Source organism: Simochromis diagramma, unplaced genomic scaffold (assembly GCF_900408965.1).
Source record: "Simochromis diagramma unplaced genomic scaffold, fSimDia1.1 OVJJ01000387.1, whole genome shotgun sequence".
NCBI lineage: Eukaryota > Metazoa > Chordata > Actinopteri > Cichliformes > Cichlidae > Simochromis > Simochromis diagramma.
Window position 1 is genome coordinate 9,858,265 of NW_024387152.1, and position 15,730 is coordinate 9,873,994.

The 15,730-nt window shown below is 39.0% G+C and overlaps 2 protein-coding genes across 10 annotated transcripts in view; both read right to left on the reverse strand.

The window, feature by feature from the left end:
• Positions 1 to 779: 779 nt before the first annotated feature.
• LOC120743978 lies at positions 780 to 11,498 on the reverse strand. Of its 3 annotated transcripts, none has more exons than XM_040048051.1 (12): positions 11,309 to 11,498; positions 10,726 to 10,884; positions 8,541 to 8,646; positions 7,783 to 7,929; positions 7,380 to 7,466; positions 5,830 to 5,917; positions 5,602 to 5,738; positions 5,358 to 5,504; positions 3,231 to 3,317; positions 2,716 to 2,791; positions 2,528 to 2,604; positions 780 to 1,284 (listed from the first exon to the last, which is right to left on the reverse strand). In XM_040048051.1, exons 2-12 carry the CDS (start codon positions 10,818 to 10,820, stop codon positions 1,153 to 1,155), a joined length of 1,179 nt encoding a protein of 392 aa, XP_039903985.1. In that variant the 5' UTR covers positions 10,821 to 10,884; positions 11,309 to 11,498; the 3' UTR covers positions 780 to 1,152. The 3 variants fall into 3 exon arrangements, with proteins under 3 accessions (XP_039903985.1, XP_039903984.1, XP_039903986.1); XM_040048050.1 differs by having other exon boundaries at positions 10,726 to 10,888; XM_040048052.1 differs by lacking the exons at positions 780 to 1,284; positions 11,309 to 11,498 and adding an exon at positions 1,303 to 2,077 and having other exon boundaries at positions 10,726 to 11,296.
• Positions 11,499 to 11,779: 281 nt separating this feature from the next.
• ttll10 (tubulin tyrosine ligase-like family, member 10) overlaps positions 11,780 to 15,730 on the reverse strand; it is a 33,753-nt gene continuing 29,802 nt past the window's right edge. For 4 of the 7 annotated variants that reach the window (XM_040048046.1, XM_040048042.1, XM_040048047.1 and 1 more), the window contains 6 exons: positions 14,749 to 14,935; positions 14,187 to 14,358; positions 13,346 to 13,573; positions 12,817 to 12,933; positions 12,648 to 12,741; positions 11,908 to 12,415 (listed from right to left, as the gene is read on the reverse strand). In XM_040048046.1, the coding sequence (XP_039903980.1) occupies positions 12,000 to 12,415; positions 12,648 to 12,741; positions 12,817 to 12,933; positions 13,346 to 13,573; positions 14,187 to 14,358; positions 14,749 to 14,935 (1,214 nt within the window). In that variant the 3' untranslated portion in view covers positions 11,908 to 11,999. Of the gene's footprint in view, positions 12,416 to 12,647; positions 12,742 to 12,812; positions 12,934 to 13,345; positions 13,574 to 14,186; positions 14,359 to 14,748; positions 14,936 to 15,730 lie in introns of all 7 variants that reach the window. The other 3 variants (XM_040048043.1, XM_040048044.1, XM_040048048.1) reach the window with 3 other exon arrangements.

A 15,730-nucleotide genomic window follows, 5' to 3' on the forward strand; every position in this document is an offset into this window, starting at 1 on the left:
ATAACATTGAAACATCTACTCCTGTTTTAGTAACATCTGCATGAAGTCAAAGCCGCAGCGAGCAGCTGTTGACCTATAAAACCAGGAACTGAAAAACCTACCAGTTTCACCTTGTCGGGCATTTACATTAACCATCCATGTGGTAAATGTGGACGTTTAGCGTTACATGTAATCATTTTAAAAACTTTTTTGACCCAAATTAGCAATATAATTGATTATACCGTTATACTAGAAATACTGAAAAAAAACTGCTTGCATACACTAAGCACTAACTTGCGTATAGGTCTCCATCCTTCAAATTATTTTGTGTAAAAATTCACAAGTGACCAATAGCACAGTGTGACTGAGCTGAAAGCTGTTGTTAATGAACCACTTTAATTAAGATTCCAGTGTAAATTCATCCAGCGGCACATGAAATGTTTGTAACACAGCTTATTTCTGTATCTCACTTCTTAGTTTTAATTTAAACTGTTGCAGTTGCAGTATGTGTATTTATAGTTACTCCTCTAGCTGGTTCCTCTCTAAGGAGATTCTGATGTAAATGTGTTTTCCGATAAAATGGGTTTGTGTATAAAGAGCAAAACGTTATGACTGTAATTTATATGAACTAAGATTTGACAAATACTATTGTATAAATATGACATTTGGAGTCAGTTTAATTCCCAACGCCACAGTAATTACAAGCGCTGTCAGACACTGGATGTTTTCTGGATTTCTGCACATTACTGTAAATGTTTTGCCTCTGAAATAAACAGATCCTTACAATATGTTGTTTGGAATTAAACTTTTTTAAATAGTTTATTTTGAAAAGGTAAAACAAAGCTACATACAGGTATTTACAGTTTATTCACCCCTAAGTTTAAGCTATTTTTGAGACTCTACAGTTTCTACATCTAACATTTCTTCAGCTCTGATCTGCTCTTAAACTGGGTCAAGGACTAGTTTACGCTCTAACATGAATACCAGCTTTAAGTGCTGTGTTCTGTCTGTTCACAGTGACGAAATCAACCAAATATATCAAAGATTAGAACGAGAAGTCTTCACTGCTCTGCCTCCATGTTGTGGCACATACCAGACATATGTACAAATTATCTACATGTTTCAAATTTATGATTACAGTGACGTTTGAGGCTCTTCCTCCCGTCTGAGGAATCAGCCGCGTCCATTGATGTGATATGGGTCGGCTGCTAGCATTGGTTCCTGGGACTCCTTCCTGTTCCTCTGCAGCTTTGGCATTATCGGAGGTGGCGGTTGACTCACAGTAACATGGTTGCTTCTGTCTGGCTGCAAATTAAAAAGAAAATCTTGTTTACGCAAATATGCCGCACGGTTAAAGCACCAGACGTCATGTTCTGCATGACAAGCAGTTTTTCTTGCATCTAGAAAAACAACGGACTTTAAAAAGCCTGTGCTTAAGGAGTGTCCAAATAAACATTTTTTTATATCTTCTGCTTTCAGAGTTGCTGAATATAGCTGCATGAATGTGCTTTTAATCTCAAACAAGTTCATACAAGTTGATTTTCATACCAAACTAAAACAAGTGACTACCACACAGAAGCCTAAACTATGCAGAAATGTGATCGGTCAGTGGTATTCATAGAAAGTTTTCTTCTAGAAAGTATTTTATTATGCAGCTACTTTACAACTGCTAAGGAAACGTACCGTTTAATGCCACAATTTTCTTGAATGTTCATGTGCTCCTGCTCTTGGCAAACCATTTAGGCCAAAAAAAACTCTTTGTTGGTCACTTCATTAGATATACATGTTCAACTGCTTGTTAACACACATATCTAATCAGCAAATCACCTTTAGGCATGTGGACATGTTCAAGATGACTTGCAAACTAAACATCAGAATGGGGAATAAAGGTGATTTAAACTGGATTTTTCATTATAACCATCTCGAGGGATTATGGAGAATGATCCTAGAAGGAGAAAATGTCTTTGATGCCAAAGGCCAGGGCAGACCGGCCAGACTGCTTCAAGCATGGAAATAACCACTAGTTACAACCGATGTATGCAGAAGACCATCTCTGAAAGCAGCAGCAGAAGACTGCAACAGGTGCCACTCGTGTCGACTAAGAAAAGAAAAACGAGGCTACATTTCACAAGTTGTGCCTTCTATTGTCCACAGTTGTGCAAATGTGTGATGCTATAATGTTAACATGGAACAAAATCTCCGACGAATGTTTCCATCACTCTGTTGAATTTATGCCATGAAGAACTAGCAAGGTGTACCCAATGAAGTGTCCGGTGAATGAGTATTGCTGGCTGATAAAGTGCTACATGGCTGTTTTTTAAATTAATTTACAGAAAAGTATTTTTAAAATTTCTTTATTTTTCACTCATTTAAATAAAAAGCACATAATAATGTTTAAAATTAAACCTACACAAACTGGCTGCAAACGATCACCTTCCCTGTGACTCCCTCATCTCTCCTGACCTGTTTAGCCTCTTTCACTGTTACAGCCCATACAATATTCTTTAATGGTTCATTAAACATGTATAATCATACAATCATGTCTAACCTGTTGTAACTGAAAAATCCAGTTCTGATAATCCTCCATGCAGGTACAAGAGACCTGCAGCGGCTCCACCAGTTCACCTAAATCCAAACAAAAACAGTGATTATATGAAATGAATCACATATTTATTTTTGCCCTTCCAACGCTGCATTTAACTAAAAATACAAAGATACCACGTGTGTAGAGTGTACCTATCAGTTCAAACTCCAGCCGTCCAGGCAAGGCTGACCTCTCAACTGCTTTGACACTTTGTCGGGGCAACCTGCCCTGTTAGAATGACAGAAAAGACAAGTTGTTTTCTAGATGCTGCTTTAAAGGTTTTAACAACAGGTGAGCTGGGCTTCTGTCCTTAAAGACAGATAACCATATAAACAACATCTCCTCTCACATCATACACAGTCGAAAGTCTAAAAGCTCAGCCAGAAACTAAACATGTAGAGCAGTCTGAAGCCTGAGCATCCACTTCTCTAACAGTGTATATATAAATAGGAGCGAAAATGAAAAAAGAATAGTTAGTTCATCATTTTGGAAATAATTTTCTACTACAAAGATACTGAATGCTGAAGGCAGAAAGTTTGAACTACCATGTTACCTACCAAAATAACAAGGAACATGTCATAATTACTGGGACACTGGGAAGTTTTGCTGTCACAGCAGCAGAAAAGGTGTTATTATGGATTTTTCCCACAGAGTAATTTTGCAGTACCTCATATCTTATAGTCAGGCGCTTGTTGTCAACAGATAGAAGCACGATGTCTTGAGGGAAGAGAACCATCAGTCTTTCTTGGAGACCCTAAAAGAACAAAGCCAGCATGCCTTGGTTACTGTATGTGAGCATACATTTCCTGTTATACCGTGTTATCAAAGGAGCTTGCAAAGAAAAGCGTCTGGACTTCTTTAAGTTGCTTGAAGACGTTTCACCTCTCATCCGAGAAGCTTCTTCAGTTCTAAGGTCAACTGGTGGAGAGTCCCAGATTTAAACCTAAAGAAGTCCAGACGCTTTTCTTTGCAAGCTCCTTTGACTACCATGACCTGGATGACTGAGAACCTTCACAGACATATACCGTGTTCTATTTCCAATTTAAAGGACGATCACATTAATTTTTTCTAGGATTTTTATCCGCTTTTGTCGTCTTTTGAAAAGACTTTTTGTGCATTGAGCAGCTTTATGGAAATTCTTGCCCATGTTCATTTTAGATAATCTGAACAAAGAACAACACTAATCTGAATCTCACTTCTGCCCATGACAGGGACAGAGAAGTGACTTGTTGAAGATACCCTGAACTTCTCTGTCAGTAAGTGCAGCTGTTTTTGCCGCTGTAAGCCTCTGTGATCTGGGGTTAGCCTCTGTTATCTCTGTCTCTGTTACCCGCTGTTTATGCTGCTGATAGCCACTGTTAGTGGCTGTTAGTCTCTGTTATCTGGGATTAATCTATGTTAGTTGCTGTTAGCTGATGTTAGTCTCTGCTACCTACTGTTTAGCTTCTGTTAGCCACAGTTAGCAGCTGTTAGCTGGCTTTCGAGATACTTTTTTGAAGTAGATCTAACTCGGACACTTGTGAATAAACTCTCATATGATGTGAATGAGAATGTATATCAACCTGTTTATCTGAAGAAAACTGTGTTTTTTCTTTTTGTTTGTTTTTAGAACACTCCACCCTAACATTAGCTGACATAATGTTAGCTTATAACCAGCTGTTGTTGTTGTTGTTTAGCCGGCCTGTTGGCAGCTGTCTGGAGGGCAGGGTCACATGTCTAATCTGCTGGAAATAAATAATTGAGAAAATATCATGAATAAATAAGCATATTTAAGTTTTTTTGTGTTAAAACACCCATATTTTGGTTCAAGAGATGATGCTTGATTTGATGATGTAGAGAATGACGTTTTATCCAGACGCCGGTCACATTCTTTATGATAAAACACAGCTATGATCTGTCATATGGTGAGTCTGCATTCGTATGCCTACGAGTTTTAACATGTCCTACGCAGGTGGCTGTCTCTAGTCATATATAAAACGCAGTTATGCGGAATAGCGATGTCTATCTCAACAACTGTATTCAAGATGGTGGGAGGACTGTATTTTTAATTGGATTAATTCTAAGTTTATGAGATTGCATTAAGTTGTTGGAAGATCGAATTACACACGTATCAATGTATATTTATGAGAACTCATAGCTGAAAAGAGTGAAAACTGCTACATGGTGATAGAGAACAAGGTTGCACATCCTTTTTCTTAGGAGCTGAGGGGAAATATGTGCTCTTGTCAATTACGGTTCAACTTGCATCATGTGGTAAATGTAGAAGGAAAGAGTACTGAAAATAGGGCTCTTTACACTTTTCCGAGGCCTTTAAGAAGTCAGAAGAAAATGTCTTTCCATGCTGAAAGACAGCATGTATACATCATGTTCATTGCATTCATACAATATATGAATGCAATGAACATGATTTTAACAAGACTTTCCAGTTGTGGTTTGTCATAAGTTAGTTGCACAATGTTAATGTCATAGTTACCCAATCCTTTTTTACCGTGAATGAGAACTCAGAGCAGTCTTATTATTAATTTTCAAGCAATTTTTTTGGTTCCCTATGATGGCTTCATCATTTCCCCAAAGACTATTTTATAATTCTAATAAAACAAGCTCATTTTTATTAGGATTTAAAAAAGAAGTCAAGTTTCTATTTAATGATCTAAATGGAAATTGCCTACTGTCTAATTTTTGTGATTTTTGTGCCTGCCAAACAGTTGATCATCTTTAGTTTAATATGTCAACACACAAAAAATGTTTTAAAAATATGTTACAGAAAACTTTGACGTTGAAGAGTATTTACTACCTGTCTCTGTGTGTTGATGATGTGGACAATAGATACGTAGCTCGGCTGACCCATGTGCTGTATGGGCGATCCCTCCCATTGCCATATTGGAGCTTGTAGTAAGTATTTTTTCAGTTCTTCTCTTTTCCAGTTCTCATCACACGGTAACTAGAAGAGAAATATGTGCACAGTGTATTTTACTGACATGTAACTACAATACTTTGGTACGGTTGTAACCAGATGCAGTGCAACAGTTAGTCAGTACTAGATAGGAGAGAGCGCAGTGGGAGGGACTCATGGGTTGGATCATGGCCTTGTATCTCCTGTCTTCTGCGTGCTGCATCCATTTCTGTAGGTCTGCCACACTGGCACATGTGAACACCTTGGAGTCCATCACTGGACCTGGATAGAAGAGGGAACAGCATAAACCACGCTTAGTTTTTCACACTGCATTGCACGTCTTAGTGGAACTCTGTAATTTCCACGGACTCACTGCTGATTTCAAACATGTGTGGCGAATGTGACGCGTCCAAGTCCAGAGAGACAACTTGGAAGGAAAGTCCAGAAAGGGGAAGAATGCCCTGCAAGATAAACGAAGACAAACTTAAAGAAATGAATAACACCGACGATTAGATTCCTGTATTAAGATTGCAGTGCAGAAATTGCCTGACAACAAAACCCAACATTTACGAATTTAGGACACTAATCCCTAAAAGTTCCTGCAGATTTATTGTGTTTCTACACTTTCAAAACATAATTCTCATGTTCACCCTAGAAAGTTTGGAGATTTTCATCAAAAAAAAGTGAAAGGTGTTTGGGAAGGTGGCAGGCACAGTAGATCTGAATAGCTGCATTATAGAAGTTTGACAGTATATTTGGGGCTTGACCCTATCGGGATGAAATATTATTTTACTATGCATAATCATTATTATTACTGTTGCATCACTTATGATTTATCATTATTATCATTTCATTGACACATTTATTGAAACTGAATGAATGAAATGAATTGAAACTGTTGACGTTATATTAAAGTCTGTATTTCAGGTGTTAGCATAAGCACATAATAATCTTTCATTGCAGGTGCAACTGTAATCATGTTATACACATATAAGCTAGGTCAAGTTAATTAATGGTTTGAAGCGACAGCCGGCGCGAGTTCGACTGATCAATGGAGCAAAGTTCAAGCTGAAAGAATTGCCTATATATACAATTTAACACATATTATACATGATTGTTTCAGAGATGAAATAAAGGCCGTGTGCCCTGTGCTATTGATGTTTGCCTGGTAACAGATGACGTAGAGCTGGAAATAAAAACTTAAATCATTCTATTTTCACCTTTTGCAACTTGGAAGTAAAATTCTAACCCGTTTGAATGCAGCTTGATGCAGGGTATTATGACTAGGGTCTAAAGTTACAGTATACAGTTTTCTGATCACAAGAGACAATTTAATAAGTTAATGAATTAATTTTTCATTATTAATAAAGCCAATGTGTGAAAAAAGGCATGTGCATTTACAACACAAGGATCTAAAGAGCCTTCCATTAGGTGACCTCAGTAGTCTGGGAGGGGTAAGGTTTCACAGTGGCTTCAGCAGTGGTAATGTCCCATGCCTTTTTCCAAACCTCGGTTCATGTGATGACGTAAAAGGCTAGTACTGGGTCAACGACCCCCTCATAAGGAACAACCCCCACTGGAATTTAAATACACATACATGTAGTGTATGATCACACTTTTAAGCTGATATCATGTTTAAAACGTTTGTTGTTTATGTCGACCAGTTTGGCTTGGGGTCCTCATAGAATGAGTTAAAAATGCTCTGTTGTAGCTGTTTTCTGCAGGGCACAAATGACAGCCCGTGATTTAATTTCCAACCCCCCGCAGCTTTATTATTAACACCCACTTTTAGTTTTATGTTACACTACACTAATCCAATAAAGGTTTTCACTTCTGTGAAAAAATATGTTTACTTCAGTTTTCCAGTGATTGTTTGCTAACATAGCATTTCTAACCACACGTCTTAAAAAGTATAAAGAATACCTCATAAACAAAGTCTTGCCGAGAGTGGTCCAGAGAAAGGATGAGTAGGTGGAAAGAGAACAAAACTAGGAAGTGTTCTTGGGTTTCCTGCAGAGGCACAATTCACAGGATTTAATCACTTTCACTGCTTTTTTAAAAGGGCCACATAAACACATGTGTGGGTCTACTCCTAAAAGTTAAAATGACTTTACAGGATAGGGCCAAACGATGGGTATGGATCCCTGCTAAGTGACTTGTTTATGATATTTAACTAATTTATAACTAATTAAACTAATTTAAATGTGATTTTTCTTATTGCAGCAATTTTTTTTATTTTATTTTGTTGCTCATTTTAGTTTAGTCTAAATCCAAGGACTGTCTCACACATTAAATTTCTCACTCCTTTTGTGTGTTACCATATTACCTGTGTGTAGCTGATGTAGAGAGACACCAGTGAGGAGTGGATGATCTCTCCATACATGTGGGCAGCTTGGCCCTCCCAGCCCCTGATTGGCTGTTGGGAGTATATCCTTTGGTGGAGCTCATCTCTGCTCTTTCCCCACAGCACCACCTAGAGACACAAAAATATATCACCCCATGTCTGTGGCTCATTTCATGTGTCTTATTTTTGTCGGTCTTTGACAGCAGTGTTAAAAGATGCAAGATTTTCTCTTAAATAGAGAGAATTTTTTAAAAAAATTTTTCTAGTGGGTGGCCATTTCCCCCTTCCCACTGTCTCGTATCACTGTATTTATTTATAGTCAGTATTAACACATGGGCACATGTTCCACAGAGTCATGCATTACACAGCAAACCTGAATGTATTTCACCATTGCAAGGCTTGAATCACTGTCTTTAGGCAAACTTTGTGTGTGTCTTTAGGGAACAAATACAGAGGTAAAGTGTAAGGTTGAATCAAGTCTGAGAACAAAGCTGTGTCTAGCAATGTTTCCTCTCTTGTATATTTCCTGTAAAGTTTGAATCACACCAAAGGGGAATGCAGAATATGTCACCGTTGCATTGGAAATTCCTATAGCGCACGAGGTCTCGTCTCACCCCGGCTGAGCACTACAAGTGTTAATTCAGACTCAACCACACAGCATGCTCTGACCTTGAAAAGTGCACGATCAAAGTGTCAAGATGTTTATTTCTCAAGTGCACAGCACACACACACATAGCAACCTCTTGTTCCAGGTGTGGTATTGAAGGTCTGCGTGGTGGCTGGGGCTGCTCGTCTCTGCTGTTCCTCACAGACAGCTGAAGTCTGGTTTCTCCCAGGCTCCACACACTGAAAACAAACACGCACTCTTGCTCAATGAAGGTACAAACACTTTAATGCATTAGTCATAACTGTACTGACAATTAGCATACATGCGAAAATGGTCGATTTTTGAGTATAGTCATGCAGAGCTGAAAGGAAGTAGATATGATTTCATATTATTGTTTGAGAAGTAAGTTAAATTTTGACTTTGGACCATTCACATTTTAAAATAATTCTAATTTATCTAATACTGGGCCATGAAACAATTGAACAATTTGTGCCTTTTATGGCCATAAGAGGGTTATCCTCTCTCTTAGAGCAGGCTGACTACTTGTATTTGTAGGAAAATAATAATAGGTCCTTGTAATTGAAATATACAATAGTTTTTAAGAACATTGTAAAATTTAAATCAATGTATAAATATATGTTTGATAGATTGATTGAGGGGGAGCATTAAGCTACAAGAGGTGTTTTCAGTATAGATATTTTTGTATGTTTTACATAATGTTGTTATATAATGTATACCCAGGAACTAGCTAATTATATGACTGAGCTATAAATGTGTGATAGGGTCGAAATTCATAAGTGTTGGTTCCTCCTGCTCATTTTTGAGCACTAGAGGACTTTATTTTTCTTCATGTATATGCTCTATTTAGTTCTATTTTGTATATATGACCACATGCTTGAAAACCGTCAATCAATCAAAACTCATTTTCTGAGAAAGATATCAAATGACTGAGGCAGGTGGTATAACCATATATAAAATATAACCACATAATGCTGGCCTGGTATGGCCACAGTATAGACACCTTCTAAAGGCTGTTTCCGGCAGGATGATGTGCCATAACACAAAGTTTAAACAGGTTTCTTGAACACAACAATGACTTCACACACAGTTCAACTTCACATTTTATATTATGATTGTGTAATATAATTACTGAGTGCATTCAAGAAGCCATGTAAATAAACCTGGAACTCTGAAACAACACAAAAACAATCATGGCTGGGGACATAAAGTCAAGTTTAATAATAAACTGACTTGAAGTTGTTATTACTGTTAGATATTTACTGATCTAACTCATCTGGTGATTAAACGTTATAGCTGTTTTTGTTATTATCATACTCTTATCATACTAGTGATGGCACTAGTTAAGCAGGTTCTCCTGAAATTGCATTATTTTCTTGTATATAAACAAGGTCAGCATCAGTATACTGAGCCAGTCAGTAGCTAGCAAGCGCACATTCTAAGACATCTTTGAAACACACACTTTTGTGTGTGTTATGAAATACAAACATAAGTGGCTTGCCTGATAAGCAGTTATAATTAAAGAGCTACACATAAGGAGCAGAAGCTCCTGCAGTGATTAGCTTCTGCTAATCCCCCAGCCTTTGAATGAGAGGGGATTTGTCCCGCCCTTACTCTGTATTAAACCCCTCCATGCTTCAACCATTGTCTTATAGTAATCTGCTAATCACATCAGTGCAGCATCACTGAGCACCCAAGTTCATGTTGAGTAAATAGGAGCCAATTAGCTCTCCTGTCTTGTGTCTCCATGAGGTGCTGATGGGCAGAAATCGAACGCGTGTCATTGGTTGTTCTGCAGTTTTTGTTTTCTTTTTCTTGTTGGATTTAAATCCAGTTTTAAAGTTTAAAGTGTTCTGTGTGACAACACATCCTGTTACTGTAAAGCCAAGCATGTAGTGTGTGCGGTATATCCTGTACATGATAACACTGAATATGCTGCAGTGCTGAAAAGGATTATGCTTGCGTTTTACATTATCACCTTAAAGATGTCAAGAATGAAATGCCACAGAAAACCGCATGTGTTGAAAGAGAAGCAGCTCTCTTTTCACTTTACAGCCTGCCACCGCTTCCTCCAAAACACAGAAAAACCACATTTAAAGTGACTTTAGAGATACACTCAAAAAAATACTGAGTGAAATTCACACGTTGCCGTTCTGTTAACTGTTATTTATATATTTATATATATATATTTATATAGTTAACTTTTTGTTGCAGGATCAAAATACAGTGAAATAAAATTGTGTGTTTTATTTTTTGAACAGCTCCTAGCTTCAAACACTAATCTTGCATTTGTGTCTTACCCTAAATTGTCTCCAGAGAGTTCCAGGAGCTCAATCTCATCAGGGCCCACCTCGTCCACTCCAGTATGCCTCTGGGTCACACTGCAGCATCCCATGACGGAGAAGGAGTCTGTCCCTCTTTACGTCGTCTCAGCTTCTGTTCCACACACTGAGCACCATCTGTCTAGACAATCACCCAAACAGTTTGTGCGTGCCTCATTAAAACCAAAGAGATAGCAAAAAAAATGGGGGGGGTGGGTTTAGAAGAGGATATTGTGCACAGGAGCAGGGGATGAGGAGGTGGCGTGCTGCTAAGCTCTAGTTCCCCCTTTTTGCCAGCATTCAGTGTGTATTTCCACAGAGCCCCAAAAACAAAAAGCTTTTGAAGAGGAATTGAAGGCAAAAGTGGCAGGTTTTTGTTGAATCGCAGCGTAGTAGTTGTTCCTTCCTTCCTGTCAGTTGGCCGTCGGCAGATGACTGAGCAGCTTCCTATTTTACACTCTGAACTTACGCTGGGAACCTGCTGATGTATCAGCATGATAAATAAAAACTGTTTTGTCACAAAAAGACGAGCCGACCAGATGAAGGTCAAAAACTATCATACCTCCTGAAGTTGATAAGACAAGCTCCCTCCTTGTTGTGAAACGTGTGGATGAAGCAGTTATCTTATTGGGAAATATGGGGCCATGCCTGTCTAGTTTACATGCGCTGAACTTGACTCTGAGTAGCCAAGAGAGATAATTATGAGTTATGACACAGAGAGGTAAAGGGCTGCAGTCAAAACAAGCTACAACAACTGTAGAGTGGAGCCTTGCGTTGATCTTCCTGGTTAAAGTTGCAGTGAGGTGGTGGGAGGGTTTGCACACAATCACGTCTGAGTGACTTTCCACAGATCAGAAGCTGCTCTGCTGATGCAACTTCATGTCAGATGACTCACTGATGCATTTTCTACCAGACCCTTTGATTTGAGAATGAATGTTGTATGCATGCACTAACAAAGAAAAGGACTTTGACATGGGTTCTCTTCGCCACACCTTCCTTACCAAACAGGACCAAAAAAAGAAGCCAGAAGATATTGTTGATGATGAATACATTCTTTATTGACGCATTTTCCAGAGTATTTCTCTTAAAATCTTTAAAAAGCACCAAAGGCTTTTTATACCGCAGCTGTCTGCATACTGTCACAGTTCCTCTTTTCTTTTCTACACTAAACTCTTCATATCCTAAATTGTTCCACATGTTCAATACTGTAAGGTACGGTGTTCCAGGAGAGCCACAGACAGGTAGAGCTTCACTCACTCAGAGCTAGTGATGACGGGGATGTGATGGTCATTTCCAGCCTTTAAATGATGATTCAAAGTACTTTTGCTTAGCTTGAGTTTAGCTGTATAATGTGAATGCCCTGACTCATGATGATTTTGTGAAGTGCTGGTGGGACGGTGGCCACTCATTGACCTGCTCCTTCGTTTTGGAAGTGCTGAATCATTTGCAGAATTATCAGGGGGTGCCGAGGGAACACTTTTTTCCTCTGTTCCACACATAAACCTTCTGGGTTCAGTTTTCTGAGCATCTTTGGTGTTTTTCTGCAATTCCATGCTAGACTTCTCTGTAGTGGAAAAAGCACTATAGAGAAGCACAAACTCCCTCTGACTGACCAAAGGAAATATTTTCTGCCTGCCACGAATCTTCCTGAAGATCTCCAGAGTCAAATCTAGGGAAGGGCATAAAACAACAGACAGACTTATAGATAGAAAAAACACTTTTGGTTGTTACAACACATCAGCCTGTTTAGCAAACATGTGCAATAAAGGGAACTGTGACTATGCCAGTTAAACACTAAACAAAATGTGAGAACATCTTTGGTGGAGTGGTATTAATACAAACATATGCTGAATTTGCGTTTGGGGCTTGCGAAACGTGCTGTTTGTTTTTCCAGAACTCACCTAGTGTCTCCACAACCACGCTGGGTATCACCTCCTTTAGCACCTCACAGTTCGTATGGAGAGCTGGATTGTAGTTCATCTCCAGCAGCCACACCTATCAGGAATGCACACACTCAATGCACATGCTAAACACTGTTTGCATTCACATTACCAGAAATGTCCTACCCACTTTGAAGTCTTCATCGACCAAGAAGTCACAGCCGATCAAGTCAAAGAACCCCAGGCGGCAGTCTAACTTTGACTTGACTGCTAGGAAGCACTGGCTCATGATCTGCTGCATGCGCTTCTGAATATCAGGGAGAAAGAAAGTTGTTCATTAGGCATCAGAATGATTTTACGACTTTTGTATTAATGGCTGGTTTGTTTCACTTCAACTAATTAAAGTTCCTCACTACTGCATATAGCTCAAGCTTCATTTAAGTCAAAGAAATGTGTGTGTGTGTGTGTGTGTGTGTGTGTGTGTGTGTGTGTGTGTGTGTGTGTGTGTGTGTGTGTGTGTGTGTGTGACACAACGCCAAAAATGAACCGACCAATCTGCAGGGCACTGTAAAAAAAAAAACAACCCATCACATGTAACATCTCATTTTAGTGATGAGATGATGCATCCAAAACTTAACCACAATCTCAATTAGCTGCATGTGCCAGTAACCATCATTATAATTGTAATTGGTCCCTGAGAGCAACAACACTGCACTCACTGCAAAGACGCCCAGCACCCAGTCCCTGGGCAGATCCTTTGCAGCCTGAAACCTGTCGTTGACGTAGGCGTTGAAGCTCTCCATGGACCACACAGTGTCTTCCTTCAGTTGGCTGTAAAGAGGGTTCTTCTTCTGCATGTACTGGAAACGAACAGCAGGGGGACCAGAGACACACGAAGATATGAGCAGAGGCAGGTAGCAAGTTTGTGCCAAAACAAAAAGCTTGATCTGGAAATAATGAAGACATGTAGCGTAAAAAAGACAGACATGAGTGTCCCTCTAGCAATAATTTTCCAGCTGAAACATGTTTAGCATCTTTAATATCTGATGTGCACATAAAATTCACCACCGAAAGTAAAACCTAAACTAATGTGTGATTCAAGCTAAAATACAAAATAAACCAAGGTTAAAATCCTTTGCTAGTTTAATGGTTCAATTACAGTGATTTGTGTGTTTTGCTAAATGTAGACAATAAAGTGAATCTGAATCTTATCTGGTCTGTCTGTGGAAATGCTTGTAAATAACATTTCAAAGACATGCCGCTCTAGTTAAAACAGTGATGATGTAAAGTGTCATTTTGGTTTCTATTCCTATATACACATTTCTGCTATAGCCAGGACTCATTTCTTAGCGTATACGGAAGATGGCACATTGTTTCAGGACACGTTTAGCCTTGTTACAAGGTCCACTGGAAGGACCTGCTTTCTAACTGCTTCCCCCATTCACCACATTTTTTAACAGCTGTCTGATTTCCAAGCAGATGATTGTAAAACCGTTTAGACTTTGATCTTCCAGTTAACCCTTCATATTCTCGCAGAGTCTATCTAGATTAGGGGTCTACCTGGTTGGTCAGGTGGGCAGAAAGGTTCTTGGAGGTGGGGTCATAGAGGTCACAAGTCAGTCGCACGTAACCATGACGGAAAAAGACCACATAAGGTGCAGTGCATGCGATGAGAAGGTAGGAGCGCACGTCAAACTTTTTCCCTTTCAGCAGCAGCGGGTTCTGGATGTAACTGAGGACAAATCGTAGGTCTGCATTCAATCGCACAAACACCTTCAAAGGCTGCGTTTGACAGCAAGAAGCTGAAGCTGACAATAAGAAATGAATGACAGATGGTTGACTAAACAACCTGTAGTACAACAGAATTGTTTTTATGGTTCCTTATCATTGGCTGCTGTTACTTCTGTTCATGTTATTTTAGAACAGCACTGCAAAATGACAACTGAATCAGAGACCCAAAACTAAAGGTTTTTTGAAGCCTGTTGATGCTTTTAAAACCATGTGCCAATACTAAAAACCAGGAATAGCAGGCACTCAAGCTACAAAAATAGAATAATATGCCTGCTTCTCTGGGAACTGCAAGTGTGGGTGATATTAATCTTAACATCCTGTGTTCACCAACTGTTGAACGATGTAAGCCTGAGGCTGGCGGTAATGCATTTTCCTGTTGAACTGGCGGTCCTCCATGTGCTTCAGCTTCAGTCTGAAGGCAGCTATGTCCTCCTTGCTCTTCAAAAGGAAGATCCCTCTTCCCTGGTTCATACCCGTAGGCTTACAGATCCACATGCGGCTCTCCCTGCTGCTCACACCTGGCGACAGTGACAAAATTAAATTAATGGGGTGTCACAGGAACTGAGCTTTCCACCTGACAGTTTCCTTTTCTGTATTGTTTTTAACTTTTCAAGGCTTAATCCTGTATTGAGGCATTTGTCATTTTCGCCAGTAAAATCTGATTCCATGAAATCGTGCTTTAGTTGCACTCAAGCACAGTTGTGGGAAAACTGGATTGCACCCAAGTGTGTTGTATTTACTTTTCACCTCTTTAGCAAATATTTAAATCTGAAATGTGTGTGAGTGAGTATTTCCTTTTTTTTCTATATGTTGTAGTGGAATATGATCTCTAGTCCACTACATGTCATATGATTATGAAAATAAAGACGTAAAAAAGCTCAGAACATATTGTGAACTGCAGTCAATAAAAATTATGATGCAAAATTTCAATTTCTAGTTTTTTTTAAAAACAGTCAATACGCTGTTTTAAAAGTGATGCCAGCATCGACTGTCTTTAACTCTTAAACGCACGTCTATTAGAGTTGGTTCTGTCCTTTTTCCTTCTTTTCCACAAATTCATCCATCACCAACAGATCTAAAGCAGCTGTCTGTATTCTTGTCCTGTTTACTTAGTGATAAACGTGTTTGTCAAAACCCGTTTGTCAAAACCCGTGCACAACTACTGTCATTATGCTGGGTGCCTGTAATTACTACAGTGGGTGTTAAAAATCTATTTCGTCCTCAATGCTTACCATGAAAAATGTCAACTTTAATATTAAATGTATTTTCTTTGGCATTCACATCCTGCTGCACCTCTCTCCTTGTGTTTGTGT